The sequence below is a fragment of the Wyeomyia smithii genome, chromosome 2 (assembly GCF_029784165.1).
Source record: "Wyeomyia smithii strain HCP4-BCI-WySm-NY-G18 chromosome 2, ASM2978416v1, whole genome shotgun sequence".
Taxonomy (NCBI): domain Eukaryota; kingdom Metazoa; phylum Arthropoda; class Insecta; order Diptera; family Culicidae; genus Wyeomyia; species Wyeomyia smithii.
Genome location: NC_073695.1, coordinates 81,381,745 through 81,400,372, shown reverse-complemented (window position 1 = coordinate 81,400,372; position 18,628 = coordinate 81,381,745). Strand labels below are relative to the sequence as shown.

Below are 18,628 nucleotides of genomic sequence, written 5' to 3'. Positions count from 1 at the left end.
CCCTGACCCTTCTGTTACCCCCTCCCCTGTTCATTCTTCAGTCCCCCCTCGCCTCAGGCTCTACCCAGACGGAGCCCAGGGCAGCTATACTGTCTATTTTCGGCCAAAGGCGGGACCGAAATCGAAACAGTTGAACCTCTTGCAGATTTCTAAAGACCTGACGAAGGAGTACAAGGGCGTGACCGAAATTTCCAAGGTCCGGCCTAACAAGCTCCGTGTCGTGGTCAGTAACCTGAAAGAGGCCAACGATATAGCTTGCTCTGAGCTCTTCACACGCGAGTATCGCGTTTACATGCCCGCACGAGACGTGGAGATCGACGGTGTCATAACCGATTCGAGTCTGTCCGTCGAGTGTATACTGAAAAGTGCCAAAGGGTGCTTTAAGAACGAAACCTGTCCCGATGTAAAGGTGCTCGACTGCAAGCAATTGCGGTCAGCATCGATCATCGGTGGCAAAACAGTATACACTCCGTCAGACTCGTTTCGAGTTACGTTCGCCGGGTCAGCGCTACCAAGCCACGTCTCGATCCACCGGGTTCGTCTCCCTGTGCGATTATATGTGCTTCGCGTCATGAACTGCCTGAATTGTAAGCAGTTAGGCCACACCGCCGCCTACTGCTGCAATAAGGCACGTTGTGGCAAGTGTGGGGAGAATCATGCGGATGATTCCTGCAGTAAAAATGCTGAAAAATGCATTCACTGTGGGGAGAGTCAGCATGAGCTCTCGACATGTGCGGTGTACATGCAGCGCAGGGATAAAATAAAGAGGTCTCTCAAAGAGCGTTCGAAGCGTTCTTACGCTGTGATGCTGAAGAAGACCGTTACCACTTCTCCCGTTACATCAAACCCTTATGATCTGTTGTCCTCTGATGAAACCGATTCTGACGATTCACCAGCGGGAACATCTTACGCCAATCCTGGGGAGTCTAGAAAGAGGAAAAATATTTCCTCTCCTAAACTTCCCAGAAAAGGTCCTAAGATTTCTCAAAGTGAAATGAAAGTTACAAGCAAACCAAACAGTGCTGCGGAAAAACCGAAGCAAACTCCTCCTGGGCTTGCAAATTTAAAGTCCCAGAAGGAGTTCCCAGCACTGCCAGGAACATCTAAAACCCCAGTTGTTCCTTTTGCCCATCCAGTTGATGAAACAAACTCTGGATTAGTGAAATTTTCTGACATTGTGGACTGGATTTTTGAAACTTTCCATGTACCCGATCCAATTAAAATTTTTCTTACAGCATTTCTCCCAACAGTTAGATCATTTTTGAAGCAGTTGACTGCCCAATGGCCCCTCCTTGCAGCGATTGTATCCTTCGATGCCTAATTCAACTGCGTATATGAAGGATTCTATCTCTGTCTTACAGTGGAATTGTAGAAGTATTTTACCAAAAATTGATTCGTTTAAAGTTTTGATAAATAAAAACAAATGCGATGCATTTTCCCTTTGTGAAACTTGGCTTACTTCAAGTATTGATCTCAACTTCCATGATTTTAATATTATTCGCCTTGATTGAGACACCCCATATGGAGGAGTACTTTTAGGGATTAAAAAGTGCTATTCTTTCTCTCGTATTAACCTCCCCTCGATTCCAGGCATCGAAGTTGTCGCATGTCAAATGACAATACAAGGTAAAGAGCTTTGTATTGCCTCAATATATATTCCTCCCAGAGCACAGGTTGGGCAACGGCTGCTCTTTGATTTAATAGAACTTCTTCCCTCGCCACGTTTGATTTTGGGAGACTTCAACTCTCATGACGTGGCTTGGGGTTCCCCTTACAATGATAACCGCTCCTCTTTAATCTATAACCTTTGCGATGACTTCGACATGACTATTTTAAACAACGGCGAAATGACACGTATCCCGAAACCTCCAGCGCGCCCAAGCGCTTTGGATCTATCCTTATGTTCGACGTCTCTACGGTTGGATTGCACATGGAAGGTAATCCTCGATCCTCACGGTAGCGACCATTTGCCTATTCTTATTTCAATTAATAACGGATCAACTCGCATGCGACCAGTTGACATTCCGTATGACCTCACACGGAATGTCGATTGGAAGTTATACGGAAAATGATTTCAAAAGCGGTCGATTCGATTCAACATCATCCACCACTTGAAGAATACAACCTCCTCGCGGGCTTGATTCTCGACGCCGCGTTGCAAGCCCAAACAAAGAAATATCCCGGCGTAACGATCAAAGAACGGCCTCCCACTCCGTGGTGGGACCAAGAGTGCTCCGATGTGTACACGCAAAGATCCGACGCGTTTTTGGCCTACCAGAAGGGAGGTATACCTGGCGACTATTTACGGTATTCGGAGCTTGATACCAAGCTTAAAAGCTTGGCTAAAGCAAAGACACGCGGATATTGGCGTCGGTTCGTGAACGAGACGTCGAGGGAGACATCGATGAGCACTCTTCGGAACACAGCCCGAAGAATGCAGAATCGCGTAACGGTCAACGAAAGCGAGGAGTCTTCAAGTAGGTGGATATTTGATTTTGCCAGGAAAGTATGTCCGGACTCTGTTCCTGAGCAAAATATTGTTCGTGATGCGTATCCGGTCCACGACGCGATAGAATCACCTTTTACGATGGCAGAATTTTCAGTTGCCCTCCTGTCCTGTAACAATAACGCGCCTGGGTTAGATAGAATCAAATTCAACTTGTTGAAGAAACTACCCGGCAATGCCAAGAGGCGCTTGTTGAACTTGTTCAATAAGTTCCTGGAGCAAAACATTGTACCGCAGGATTGGAGGCAAGTGAAGGTGATCGCCATCCAAAAACCAGGGAAACCAGCTTCTGATCACAACTCTTATAGGCCGATTGCAATGCTATCCTGTATCCGGAAATTGATGGAAAAAATGATACTCCGTCGTTTAGACCATTGGGTCGAATCAAATGGCCTACTATCGGATACTCAATTTGGCTTCCGCCGTGCCAAAGGGACGAATGATTGTCTTGCGCTGCTTTCAACAGATTTTCAGCTGGCGTATGTTCGCAAAGAACAAATGGCGTCTGCGTTCTTGGACATTAAGGGGGCTTTTGATTCCGTTTCTATTGCCATTCTTTCGGGCAAACTTCACCGACAAGGATTTTCTCCAGTTTTAAACAATTTTTTGCACAATTTGCTGTCCGAAAAGCACATGCATTTTACGCACGGCGATTTGGCAACTTTTCGCATTAGCTACATGGGTCTTCCCCAGGGCTCATGTTTAAGCCCCCTTCTTTACAACTTTTATGTAAATGACATCGACGAATGTCTGGCAAATTCATGCACGATAAGACAACTTGCAGACGACAGTGTAATCTCTGTTACAGGAGCCAAAGCTGCCGATTTGCAAGGACCATTGCAAGATACCTTGGACAATTTGTCTGCTTGGGCTTTACAGCTAGGTATCGAATTCTCTCCGGAGAAGACTGAGATAGTAGTTTTTTCTAGGAAGCATGAACCTGCTCAGCTTCAAACACAATTAATGGGTAAAACGATTTCTCAGGTTTTGGTACACAAATATCTTGGTGTCTGGTTCGACTCTAAAGGCACCTGGGGTTGTCACGTGAGGTATCTGATGAAAAAATGTCAACAAAGAGTGAATTTTCTTCGTACAATAACCGGACAATGGTGGGGAGCCCATCCAGGAGACCTTATAAGGCTTTACCAAACAACGATATTGTCTGTTATTGAATACGGGTGTTTCTGCTTCCGCTCCGCAGCAAACACACATCTGATCAAACTAGAGCGAATACAATATCGTTGTTTGCGTATCGCCTTAGGTTCGTGCAGTCGACCCATACGATGAGTTTGGAGGTCTTAGCTGGAGTACTACCATTGAAAAACCGCTTCTGGAGCCTGTCTTCTCATATTCTTATCAAATGTGAGGTTTTGAACCGTCCTGTGATTGAAAATTTTGAAAGGTTAATCGAACTTAATTCTCAAACCCGTTTTATGACATTGTATTTCAATCACATGTCCCAAAATATTAACCCTTCTTCGAATATTCCAAATCGTGTCGACTTATCAAATACTTCTGATTCTACTGTGTTTTTCGATACATCCATGATAGAAGAAACTCGTGGAATCCCGGATCATTTACGCGTGCAGCAGATCCCCAAAATTTTTTCCAATAAATATCGAAACATCAACTGCAACAATATGTACTACACTGACGGATCACTTCTTGATGGGTCCACTGGCTTCGGTATCTTCAATAACAATTTAACCGTCTCCCATAAGCTCGATAATCCTGCTTCTGTTTACGTCGCAGAATTGGCTGCAATTAAGTACACCCTAGGGATTATCGAAAAAATGTCCACGGACCATTATTTCATCGTTACGGACAGTCTCAGTTCCATTGAGGCTCTCCGATCGATGAAAGATGTTAAGCACTCTCCGTATTTCCTGGGGAAAATACGGGAACATCTGAGTGCTTTATCCGAAAAATCGTTTCAGATTACCTTAGCGTGGTTCCCTTCTCACTGCTCGATACCGGGCAATGAGAAAGCGGACTATTTGGCTAAGGTGGGCGCAACAAACGGTGATATTTATGAAAGACCAATTGCTTTTAATGAATTTTTCGCACTTGTACGTCAGAATACGATCATCAGTTGGCAAAATGCTTGGACCAGAGGGGAATTGGGAAGGTGGTTACATTCCATAATCCCCAAAGTATCGACGAACCCGTGGTTCAAGGGGTTGGATGTAGGTCGGGATTTCATTTGCGTGATGTCCCGGCTTATGTCCAATCACTATAGATTTGACGCGCATCTCCGTCGTGTTGGGCTCGGGAAAAGTGGTATCTGTGCCTGTGGTGAGGGTTATCACGACATAGAGCATGGGGTTTGGTCATGCCCTGTACACCGTGACGCCAGGTCTAAATTAATAGGTTCCCGCAGGCCGAAAGTAGGCAGCCGGCTGTTCCTGTTCGTGATGTCTTGGCGAGCCGTGACCTATCCTACATGTCCCTTATATACGTTTTACTGAAATCCATCCACGCCCCAGTTTAATCCTATTCCCTTCCGCCTACATCCAACCAAACGACAAGAACACGTTAAGACCCCGGATCCGGAAACATCAACTAGACCCGCACGATACTCTCAGGTCCCGAGGGAGACAACCCAATATGCCAGTCCGTAATATCTTGGCCCAGCAGCGGAATATATTCAAAATGCTGCTTACCTATGGCGATGGAAAACCATCAAACAACAAATCAGTGTTTTTAATGCAAAACATTCTAGCTTTAAGTTAGATTTAGTTTCAGCTTGTAGTCGGCAGCGAGGATAAAAAATTTGCTTTTAGTTATTAAGATACTTTAGAGAGTAAGCTACCAGATATAATTGGCGCCGTTAAACATTAAACTGTATTTGTGCCGTGTCAAATAAATTATAGATGAAGAAAAAAAAAAATTTACATTATTGTGTTTTTCTTTGGTGTGAATTTCAGTTGCTATTTTACTTTACTTTCGACTTACAGAGTATTTACTTCACTTTGGTGACGCTTGTTTGAGAAGCGGCTTCCAATCACAGTTGTGGTTTAATAGAAAAAAACATTCATTGTGCTCTACCAAATTCATGTAGTAGCCTTTTAAAAGGCCGATTTTTGAAATTGCAAATTTCATTCAATAATCGCAAAAAATGCGCTATGGTTATATCGCGTACGACATCCGCACTGGCATAATAAAATAGGCCACGCCATTGTTTCATGTTCTCTCATTTCCCTACTCGCGTAAAACTTTATTTCGTATGTTGAAATACTAATGTACGAAAAACAATCTCATTTCATTCTGTTTCAAAGCTATCTTCTGCATTGCTCCGCCTTTATTTCAAGTTCCCACAGTTTGTCCCAGTTTCACAGTATGGATGTACAAAAAATGATTTCTTGTAGGCATCCAGCCGAGCCGAACCGATAGAGCTCTCACAAACGCACCAATATAGCATGTATCGTGACATGATGCCAATGTTCCCGCTCTCGTGCCGGATATGAGGGTCGAAATTCTGCTGTGATGTAAAACTATAATCGTCATTTTTTAAGACGCAATAGCGTAAAGGCTGTTGCAGGACTGATAATGCTGGATGTCTGTTATCTGCTGCCAATCCGGCTTGAGAACAAGTACAAATTACAATCGACCCTTCTTAAAGCCACAAACACGTTCTTGAAGCAATACCGATTTTTTCTTACGAAACAAATTATGCAATGTGCAGTTTTACGTTTTTTTTTTTTTTTTTTTTTTTTAAGGGGGGATTTGTTAGTAGCTTAAGTATTTATGATAAATATTAGTAAATAATGAGTATGTGTGTCCAATCACAAATGGTGACTTCTCAACACTGTTAGAAATTTGTAATTTTAATTGTTAGGATTTGTTTGCTTTCGCAATTAGGACTTATCATTCGTAGGGATTTAAACCTACTTGTCAGAAAAGGGGAAGTAAACTTACAACTAACTTAATTGCTAACTTATTGGCTATAAAGAGAGCTTATCGTAGCAATTGAGGATTGCAACGATTTTTGTCGAAAATTGTTAATAATTTTATTTGACATAGCTTCTAATGGTTCAACACCAGTAAGTTTATGTAATTCGAGTGTACCAAACCAAGGAGGACGCTTCAAAATCATTTTCAGAATTTTATTCTGAATCCTTTGGAGCGTTTTCTTCCTTGTTGAACAGCAACTTGACCAGATCGGTACAGCATAAAGCATTGCTGGTCTAAAAATTTGTTTGTAAATCAAAAGTTTGTTCTTTAAACAAAGTTTAGAATTCCTGTTAATGAGAGGATATAAACATCTCGTATATTTGATGCACTTGGCTTGTATACTCTCAATGTGCTCTTTGAAAATAAGTTTTTTTATCATAAATTAGTCCCAAGTACTTAACCTTGTCGGACCAACTTAAAATAACCCCATTCATCTTGACAACGTGATTATTGTTTGGCTTGAGGAAAGAAGCCCTAGGCTTATGCGGAAAAATTATCATTTGAGTTTTAGAAGCATTGGGAGAAATTTTCCACTTTTGCAAGTAGGAAGAAAAAATATCTAAACTTTTCTGCAATCGACTGCATATGACACGAAGACTTTTTCCTTTTACGGAAATGCTTGTGTCATCGCAGAACAATGACTTTGTGCATCCTGGAGGCAAATCAGGAAGATCTGAAGTGAATATGTTGTACAGGACTGGACCCAAGACTGAACCTTGAGGCACACCTGCTCTGACAGGAAATCTATCAGATTTTGAATTCTGATAGACAACCTGCAGAGTTCGATCAGTAAGATAATTTTTTAAAATTTTGATTAGGAAAATTGGAAAATTAAAAGTTTGCAATTTCGCAATCAAACCTTTATGCCAAACACTGTCGAATGCTTTTTCTATGTCTAAAAGAGCAGCTCCAGTGGAATAACCTCCAGATTTGTTAGCTCGTATCATATTAGTAACTCTGAGCAATTGATGAGTTGTGGAATGCCCATGGCGAAATCCAAACTGTTCATTTGCAAAAATTGAATTTTCGTTGATGTGTGACATCATTCTGTTAAGAATAACTCTCTCAAACAGTTTACTTATTGAAGAAAGCAAACTGATTGGTCGATAACTTGAAACTTCAGCTGGGTTCTTATCCGGTTTTAAAATGGGAGTAATTTTTGCATTTTTCCATAATTTGGGAAAATATGCAATTTTGAAGCAGCAATTGAAAATTTTCACTAAAAAATCCATTGTGCTCTCAGGGAGATTTTTGATTAGTATATTAAAGATTCCATCGTCACCAGGTGCTTTCATATTTTTGAAATTTTTAATAATTGATTTAATCTCATTCAAGTTAGTTTCAATTATTTCTGCAGGTAAAAAATTCTGGGAAGAAATTAAATCAAATTGACGTGTGACTTCATTTTCAATTGGACTCACAAAATTCAAATTTGAGTTATGAACACTCTCAAACTGCTGAGCAAGTCTTTGAGCTTTTTGTTCATTGGATACAAGAAAACGTTCACCATCTTTTAAAACTGGAATAGGCTTTGAAGGTTTCTTAAGAATCTTCGACAGCTTCCAAAATGGTTTTGAATATGGTTTCAATTTTGCAACTTTAGTCTCAAAATTTTGATTTCTCAGAAGAGTAAATCTATGTTTAATCTCTTTCTGTAAATCTTTATAAATAGTTTTAAAAACAGGGTCACGAGAACGTTGATATTGACGTCTGCGGACATTTTTCAAACGAATTAGAAGTTGAAGATTTTCGTCAATTATTGGTGAATCAAATTTCACTTGAGCCTTTGGAACAGAATAATTCCTGGCATCAACAATTGCACATTTTAATGCTTCCAAAGCGGAATCAATATTCACTTCGTTTTGCAAATCAAGCTCATTATTGAAATTTCTCTCAATATAATTTTTGTATCTTTCCCAATTAGCTTTGTTATAATTAAAAACAGAGCTCATAGGGTTTAAAACTGATTCATGTGATAAAGAAAAAGTTATTGGAAGATGGTCAGAATCAAAGTCAGCATGTGTGATCAAATCACTACATACATGACTTTGATCTGTCAGCACCAAATCAATTGTTGAAGGGTTTCTTACAGAAGAAAAGCATGTAGGACTATTCGGAGACAAAATAGAATAGTATCCTGAAGAACAATCATTGAATAAAATTTTACCATTGGAATTACTTTGAGAATTATTCCATGAACGATGTTTAGCGTTAAAATCGCCGATTATGAAAAATTTCGAACGATTTCTGGTGAGTTTTTGTAAATCACCTTTAAAATAATTTTTGAGCTCGCGTGTGCATTGAAATGGTAAATATGCTGCGGCAATAAATAAAATCCCAAGTTCAGTTTGAACTTCAATTCCCAAAGTTTCAATAACTTTCGTCTCAAGATGGGGAAGAGCACGATGTTTGATTCGGCGATGAATAACAATTGCAACTCCACCGCCGGAACCCTGAATCCTATCATATCTATGAACCACGTAATTGGGATCATATTTTAATTTTATGTTAGGTTTCAAAAATGTTTCAGTAATAATTGCAATATGCACATTATTTACTGTTAAAAAATTAAAAAGCTCATTCTCATTGGCCTTCAATGAGCGAGCATTCCAATTTAATATTTTAATTGTTTTATTTAAAATCATTGCTAAATTTTAAATTAGAAACAATTTTAATAGTAAAATTTGTGCCTATTTGAATGGCTTCAAACATTGATTTTGCCTGCAACATGGCGTTCATAAGATCGAACATTGCCTGTTGCAAAAAAGAAAGTTTACCTGCCGTAATAGGCCCCAGGCAGTTGACATTAGAAAAAATATTTTCGGCAGCAATATTAGCTGGAGTAATAGGTGTACAATTATTTTCTAGCGTGTTTTGCTTACCCATATTAACGGTCATTTTCGAACTACCAACACTAGGCGGTATAATGTTCGAACTACCTGTAACCTGTGCATAAGTTAAACGGGTATGCAAAGAAGTAGGTAAACTATGCGTCACTGGTACGCTTGGAGAATTTTGTTTTGAAGTTGGTTTTAATTGAGAAATTGAATTTTGTTTACCTTGCCTTGCCTTAACAATTGCTAAACGGACTGGGCATTGATAAAAATTTGACATATGGTTGCCGTTACAATTCGCACAGCGAAAATTTTTACTCTCTTTCACAGGACATGTGTCCTTTTTGTGAGAAGAGTCTCCACAATTAAGACATTTTTGGTCCATGTTACAGAATTTGGAACCATGGCCATAACGTTGGCAAGTACGGCATTGGGTGATATGCTTTTCACCTCCGCCATACTTCCTATAAATTTCCCACTTTACACGCACATTATACAAAGCATGTGCTTTTTCAAAAAATTTTAAGTTGTTAACCTCATTGCGGTTAAAATGAATTAAATAATTAACAAGGGAAATTCCAGTTCTCTGACTGTTTTCGCCTCGTGATTTTTGTTTCATTAGAATTACTTGGGTAGGGGCTATGCCAAGTAATTCTGTTAAAGTAAGTTTGATCTCATCAACGGTTTGATCGTTGGTGAGACCTTTCAAGACAACCTTGAACGGCTTGGCGTTCTTGGTGTCATATGTAAAAAATTTGTACATCTTGTCAGTTAAATACTGAACAAGACGATCACGACCCTTTACTGAGTCGGCTAATAAGCGGCATTCACCTCTACGGCCAATTTGATAGGTAACTTTAACGTCAGAAACAAACGTTGAAAGTTCCTTTTTGAATATATTAAATTCAGAAGAAATAGTTACCACAATAGGTGGAACTTTCTCCTTTTTTAAAGATTTTATATTTTGTATAGTTTCATTATTGGTAACTTCCATTTCACCAGCTTCTTGCTCAGGCAAAATATCAAAAGGATTGTCACTACAGACACTCGATGTGTCAGAAAGAGATGCCTCTCTTTTCCTCCCCGCAGCGATGCGAGGTTTCTTTTTCCGCCCAGCCATTTCAGGTGATACGAAAAAAGTTAAAACAAATGTTAAATTCAAAAGTAGGTAGTCTTGAGAAAGACTGATGGGAAATAACTTTCAGGTAGTCTTTAAAAGACACACTGACAAAACACAAACTTTGAAGCTATAGGCAGTCAAAGACCAGTCCACAAGCAACCGAAAAAACGTCTGATCTGTAGGACAGTTCAAGACGCACTGCAGTTTTACGTTTGTTTCAAGTGATTCAAAAACTACTTCAATTTGACAATTTTTAATAGTACAATAGTTCGACTAATTAAATAACAATTTTCTGCGTTTTGGCGGGATCATAGAGGTGTTTTCCCAATCGATTGGTGTAAGAATTGAGGAAATCGGTTGGAAACTGACTGAGTTTTAAACGTTTGAAAGTGGATAATTTCCGTGGCGCTCTCGAACTGGTATGATTCTTCATGCAGAGTGCTTTTTAACCGATTTCAATAGAAAGTATTCCAAAAGCTACTTCTACTATACCAATCAGGTTTCAAATCTCTACAAACCAGCTTCAGATCATAAAGTCAAAATTCATTTTGGACAGCGAAAATCCCCTAATTGTTCTGAATATTCCCAATTATTATAGATAAAATCAAATTCATGGATAATTCCATTGTATAACATCAGGACGAGTGCAGAATAGTGAAGAAAAGAATTCTGGGGGAGCCTGACAATAAACCCATGCTTGTGTTTTGTGACATCGAATGGCCTTGATTCTAAACTTAGATTCGAACCCATAATCACCCGCATGTCAAAGCGGATCCTGTAACTTTGCAGCAACGAAGCTTCTCATGATGTGACTTAAGAATGGATTAATTTTCAGACTCGCCATGAAAAAGCAATTCTTTCGCACTGAATTCTACATTAGCCCAATGACTTACTTTCGACAAAAAATTCAGTTTATCGAAGGAAGGGCTCAGGAGTATTTATTGTTTTGTTTACCTAAATCTACTCGCTTAAATGTATTCACTGGACAACGGAGGTTGGTAATTTGCGATGTGTGACGATTTCCCCTGTGGTACTCCAGAAGTCAGTGAATGAAGTTCACCGAAACCGCACAGGTAGAACAGATCCAGCTGTGCTCACTTAAACAAATTGCTTTACCATATCGGTTAGTCAAGTTCAACCAAACGCATGATTGCACATCCGCAACGTTCGTGTTCTATATTATTCCGCTGACTGCGGTTCTCGTTTGTCGTACCTGAGACCCGAACGAAGCACACGCACAGCCTCCAGTTAATGAATTGCCAAGTAACTGTACAAATAAGCACACAAATCGCAGACTGTGGTAGGTTTTTGTTTCCAAACGCTGCTTAATGTGTAAAAAAGTGGAATCGCGCCTTTGCAAAACCATGACAATATAAAATGCTGTTCGTAAAACAGAAATCCGCCACCACACTTTCGCAAACCACATTCATTGAGGCAAGTAGTTGTTGTCCTTCCTTTCCACGGAGCGATTAAAAGTGGTCGAGATGAACAAAACTCTGGCGGTGGCGTCAGCGAATAAAAGGTGCAATGAAACAAAATAAAAACAGACGAGACTTTTTTTTATTTAATTTTATTGCTTACTCTCCATTGAGGAACTGTTTGACACACGCATACCTGTCTCTGACGCGGCTATTGGAATCTTGAAAAATGACCGCTAACCGGAAAAGTGTACATTCCATCACCTCAACAGACTCAAGATCGATCATTGCTCTTTTCTGATCAAATGGTCACCGTAAAAGGATGCCTACTCGACACGGTAGTGAACTGACATTTCGAAGTCAATTGCTTTGATATTTCGGATGCTAAACATCAGGTATTGAAAATAGTTCGAGACTTCGTTCGTTGATATAGGAAACGAAATTTGAAGGGCGACTCAAAGACTAAAATAAGCAGAATCAAAGTCTAAAATCGAAAACTGGGGCAAAAACTCAAATGCTGTCGAAACCACGATACATAGAGGCGGATGCATCTTCCACTGAAGCTAGACCACTATGGTTTTTTTTCATCATTCACTGCAAAAAAATGGAACGTACCTTTGCTGTCGCTGTTGAAAGTACTGTTACGACTGCTAATGCTGATGCTACTGCTATTGTTAGTGCCGCTTGTGCTGGAGTGATGACTGGCGTTACCAAAACCGAACCTATTGCTGCCGGAGGCTGCTGGAATGGCACCACTGCATGACGGGAGTATACCGCATGATTTCCATTGTTTGAAAATCTCCACCACTTCATCGTCCAGCTGTTCCATATCGCTGAAGAAATAAAACGCAATAGAAAAATATGTTTGAAAAATTTCACACAATACTGGCAGTAGAGTATACTCGTAGGTAGAAACCTGCGCTGTTTGAATTGAACAACTAAAGCAAGAGAAAAAAGTATAGGCACCTAGAATGAAAGTCCCTCAAAATGGATTTAGTACGGGATGTATAGGTATTTACATTACACGCAAAACACCGACCGAGCAAAATCGATTGGTATGCCAAAGAAGAAGAGTGGTAAAACGGACTGTGTAGCAGAGCAGTACGAAAAGAAAGGTTTCACGTCAATGTTGCACCACTATGCTAACGTTGTGGCCAAATTCAACCTGTTTCGCATGCGCGATTATTGCGATTACGAAACTTATTATCACTTGCAGCCGCAACGAACAGGCTAGCGACCAGAAAGAACTTCTCCTAGATTGGGTATCGACAAATGTTGTTTTCTTCAGGTTTGAAGCAACATGATGTCATTGCTAGCTGTTAAATTAATGCACACGATGCGCGGTTAATTGTAACGATGATGAACAAACTGAATACGAAAATATTCTGAACTTCACTCAATACTAAAAAGAACACGTGCTAGTAAATATAATTCAAAGCACAATCCTCTTTGGTTTTCATAACCATTAGCTAGAAATAATAGAATCAAGAGTAAACGATAAGCCTATAGTATTAATCTTAAGTCTACTATTTAATAAAACAAAGATTAATACTATAGGCCTATGTTTTATTCTTTATACTATTATTTCTAAATATTATTTAATTTATTAGAATTTTCTGTGGAATCCTCATAGATACTTGCGCCAACATTTTTTGCAATTACAATTTTTTATCGGTTGGCTTTACGTGTTTGCGAAAACGTGCCTTCACCAGTCCAAAATTATTTTATGACAAATTTCTAGGCAGCTTGAAAGTCTTGCTAAAAGAAATGCGCAACTAAGTTTTTACTGTTCATCAATAGGATGCATCACGTTGACATACGTAAAACGTGATAAACCATGCTGGGACATATGGTAAACAAACCGTTTCGACACATTAATGATTTTTTGTGGCGTCATATATGTTTAGTTGAGTTTTGTGCCGAATAATCATCATGAGCGCATCGAGAGTTAAAAAAGTTTACGGAAAAGCTGCTCTTAGTGAAACATTGTACCGTAAATAAATCCGTCGCTTTAAAAGATGGATACAGCAACTGTTCGCTAACTGGGCACGCTTTAACTGGGCTTCTTTTTAACTGGGCGCTCTTTAACTGGGAGGATTCCCAGTTAAAAAAACAACAAACGTCAAATATCTAAACGAACGGGGGGCATGTGGACTGGGAACGAAAACTGAAAAATTAAAGTTTTTCTAATCGAGCATATTTAAAATACAAAAACAATAATATAGCTGATAAATATACTCGCTATATAAAACTAAAGTTTAAAAGCTTTATTTGAGAGATAAGTTTGTAGTTGTGGCTTCCCTATTTGGTGATCAACTTGAGAACGAAAGCCTTTTATGAAGTTGTCGCGAAGCAGCGTTATCCATCGAACTCCCCCTCGGCGTTGAGATGACCAACCAGTTAGCGAGCTGATTTCAATAACTGGGAAGTGCTCGTCGCCCAGTTAGCGAACAGTTGCTGTATTTGGATACTAAGTGTTCGCATGAAGAAAGGCCAAAAACTTTAGAAGACACTGAATTGGATGAATCGATGAGGATCCATGCCAAACGCAGGAACAGCTTGCTTCGGTATTAGGGGCCGTCCACATTGTTGTTGAACACATGTTGAGAAACTTTTATGATTTTCAGGTGAAATAATATATATTTTTTTGTTTTCTCACGTTATCAGAGGTTACTTTTTTAAAGTGTTTTACGTTGATCGGTTTTACACCATTAGCATTTTTAGCTAAATTTGAAAACTTATTCTTTTTATTCTTTCAAGTTTTTCGAAGTGTTTTCAGATGTTACAAAGCATGTTTACAACAGTTTTCATGCATTTTAAATTAAGTTTGATCTAATTTTTTCTCCAGTTTAGTTTTTTACTGATATATGGTTGCTTTTTCAAGTTATTAAATACTAATTTGAGATAACTTTTTTAGTTGTTTTTTTTTTTTTTGGTTTTAGAGGTAGTTTCCTGCTCCTTCGAACGTTTTTTATTTAAATTTCGAATCAATTTCTGTTGTGGCCTTTTCATTGTTGTCTGTTTTTCGGGCATTTTGGCTAAGATTTGACCATGCAATTTTCTGGTCGTTCTGTCTTGTAGAAGTTGGAGACGTTATTTTATTCTCATATTTTTAATCCGCGTTACGAGCCATATTCATTTATGGTTTGTTTCCTTATGCTGTGTAGTGCTTCCAGTGTTATGTCATGCCGTCATGGTGCAATTTCGATAATTCTGCTTCTAGTTTTTCTAGCAGGGTGGTGAAAAAGTTTTCAAAATAAAATTTCCTGATTTTACCTGAAATTTAACAGCAATTTCCCTGATATTTTTCAGCATTCGGCACAAAAAAGTACAACGCAAATCTGAAATCACAGTGAATAAAGTGTTCATTCGGATATGAACCCCAACAGTAGATGTCCCGAATTCAACTTTTGTACTGAAAAAATCAGTTTGTGCGCTGAAGAGCCGCTTAAAAAAATCGCGTCTCGGTTTAAAAAAAATTTTCCCTGAATATTTCTCAGTTTTCCCTGATATTCCCTGATTTCCCTGATCGAAAAATGAATTCCCTGACATTCCCTGATTTTTCAGGTATTTCCAGGTTTTCGACACCCTGTCTAGCCTTCAGGAGCGTTTTAGTTGAATTTAGTAGATTCTATTTTAGTTTACATAAGTGTTATGAAATATTTTCATCAATTTACCACTTACTCTTGTCTACTTTTAAACCCACCTTCCACCGCTTTGTTTTTGTTAATGCTGTTTTCAAAATCACCTCCTGTTAGATTAAGTCTATTTCTGCTTTGGTTTATTTTTTCCATTGGTAATATTTTTCAGCTATTTACCAAATTCTGTTCGTTTTGTTTGTTCCGTTCTTTTGGACGCTCATAGACGTTTTTAGTTAAACTTGGAATCATGCACTTATAGCTTTCATAAATGCTTCAAAGTGGTTCCAACTGAGTTCAGAATGAGGCGTCGTAAACAAATTACGTAACACATGAAGAGGGCGGAGAGTGAGTTGGCGTTAATTATTGTACATATGAGGGAGGGAGGGTTATTGAGACAGTTACGTAGCTTGTGATTGGTTGAAAGCTGCAAAACTATACCGACAATAACGATTTTCAATTCAACTTTTCACTAATTCACCATAGCAAAAATATGCTCATTATTATACCATAAGTATGGGACATCCTTTATGTTTTGATCAGGATATTGACGTTTGAAAAAAGGGGTAAAAACATGATATGCATTTCAAGAGAGCCCTTTTTTCGTTACACTTTCCACAGCATGACACCCTACTAAAGTAAGTCGTGTCCCACGTCAAAAAAGTGAATTTTAGTGGGATGTTGAATCACGTCGTAGGACATTCTTAATGTTAATATTGTTTGTAATTAATGTTGATATTGCTGTAGAACAGCGGTTCTCAACCTTTTTTTGTCCGCGTACCCCTTGGCGATACTTTTCATATCGAGTGTACCCCCTGGCTTGGAATGTTCTTGCCGAGTGGGAGAGAGTAATGGTAGATCATATTGTGGTAGTCTAGTTAAGGTTCCAAATCAAACTGTAGCTTGTTTGATTGCTACAGTCATGTTTTAGGGGCTAGATTAATCAACAAATGATGTATTATAGAGAAAAATTGCTTTGTCCGCCATTACTGATTTTTCTTTCGCGTACCCCCTGAAGGCTTTCGAGTACCCCCAGGGGTACGCGTACCCCAGGTTGAGAACCGCTGCTATAGAACATCCCGTGCTACGCTTTTGCACTGTTTGAAAAAGTGTAGCACGCGAATCAAACAGTATAATTTTAAAATACCAACAACAAAAAGAAGAACTATCATATGCCACACAAAAAACCACAGCTAAGAGAAGCTTCGTTTGTACGATCAGTGTTCAGCTTCAGAAACGGTGTGAAACCGCTGCATAAACGAATTCAACATAAAAATTGCACAATGAGAATGTCATGCATAATTCAGTTGGTTCATTTTGCAAATTTACAAGTTTGTCAAAATCACCGAGTGCAACAACCAGCCGTATACCAAAGCTACCTAAGCTAATATGTGTTATCGACATTCCTTATTTTGTTTGTTCGTTAAATTACCTGCATAGCTATATTTTTTTCTATCTCCGCGAAGATAATTTCTCGGGTTGTTTAAAACCGCGGAGCAAGTTTTCTGTAGAAGCAATTTGGATTTACGTTTCTGCGTGTAATTATCTACTCTAAACAATTTTGACGGCAAATGCATCATTTATGTCTGTTTCGTATATCGTATGTGTTACAGAACACCCACATGCTGATTTTTGTTCACAACATGTTTTAATGTCTGAGCTATTCCGAACTTCAACACAAATTATTCGTTCGAAATCGCTCAGTTCCAAATTGAAATCGAGCTTGCATTTTTCAAAATGAGCTTCTCGAAGTTTATTTAATATATGCACTACTATTTCTTCTATAATAAACTTTTTTGGCTGTATTTTGATTTAGGATAAACGGAAATTAAACAAACACAATGATTTTTCTTTTTTTAATGATTTTTCAATTTATCTCTTCCGAAGCACTGTATCACATCGTTCAATTGCTATGAGTGATGAAAATTATTGGTTAAAATTACAGGACTTAAAAAGAGCCAAAATTAGGCAAAACAAAGCGAACCATGCCACTTAAATAGATATAAAATATTAATCAAGTATTCAGGCAGCACAACAATTAAGAGTGCCTTTCTACGGGGTAAAGATAGGAACAAATGCATTCAGAAAGAGCGAATAAACAAACATAATCGAACTTACCCGATGAATGAGTCATCTTCGAGTACTTCGTGTACGTCGATGATATCCATAGCTCGCGGTGTATCCGCCGATTGGCGGCAGTGGGAGGAGGAGGTTCTCTCGCTCTCTGCACTTTTGGTTGTTGTACCAACACGTTACAATACTGTCAAAATGGTTAGATCGGAGGCAAATTATCACCACTACATTAGAGTCGATTAATTGAATTGTTTCCACTTTTCACTCAGCTGCAGAAGTAAAAATAAACATCAATGAGCAAGCTATAAAAAAATTCTTCCCAACACTTCTTTCCGCTATTATTTTCTACTCGCAGGTGTTTGGCGTGCTGCTGCTGACACTGCTACTAATTGATACCACCGCACTGTAGCGCATCGAACGTAATCAATTAAATGCTAAAACTTCTATTACAATCATTGATATTTAATACATTTCGCCTTTTTGGTCCGAAATTAATTATAGCGTTTTCCTTTTGCCAATTTTCTTATTAACTGCGTCAGGCAGGCACTCCGTTTATCACCGGAAAGTTATTCACTTTAACTCCACACTTGAGTTGGTTGCTTCGCATAATAACTAGAGAGGTTAGCAATTATTCCTACTGAACTCTGATATATGTAGTTAGCACTCAACGTGGGCTAAATGTACTGGAGGTAATTTGATCGTACTGTATACGTTTATGTTAATTATACTCGTAGGAAAGCCTTCCAGAGAATGCAGAGTATTAAGTTCCACATGGTACCCTGTATAATCAATATGACTCTAGACAATGTTACAGTTTGCAACCAAATAATATTGTCACAATCACTTATCCACTTAATTCAACAGGTCTGTTCTTTTGGGAATCTCATTCAAATTGAATTCGTAATTAAGCACGACAATGGGCAGAAGACAACCGATTACGTTATTCCTAGAAATCTTCAACAATCTTCCCTCCCCGATGATGGTTACTTACTATCGAGCGGTTTTATGCTCGTTTGAAACGAGGCACATTCCGTTAAACGTGGCTCACGTCACAACACTCGGCTTCTACCGTTTCCCGTGAGACT

The 18,628-nt window shown here is 38.9% G+C and overlaps 1 protein-coding gene across 4 annotated transcripts in view; it reads right to left on the bottom strand.

Annotated features, from left to right (window-relative positions):
• Positions 1-18,628, bottom strand: part of LOC129720765 (serine-rich adhesin for platelets) — a 41,667-nt gene that overhangs the window by 10,270 nt on the left and 12,769 nt on the right. For all 4 annotated transcript variants that reach the window (XM_055672473.1, XM_055672476.1, XM_055672475.1 and 1 more), the window contains exons 2-3: positions 17,589-17,812; positions 12,448-12,665 (exon numbers count right to left, since the gene is read on the bottom strand). In XM_055672473.1, the coding sequence (XP_055528448.1) occupies positions 12,448-12,665; positions 17,589-17,638 (268 nt within the window). In that variant the 5' untranslated portion in view covers positions 17,639-17,812. The remainder of the gene's footprint in view (positions 1-12,447; positions 12,666-17,588; positions 17,813-18,628) is intronic.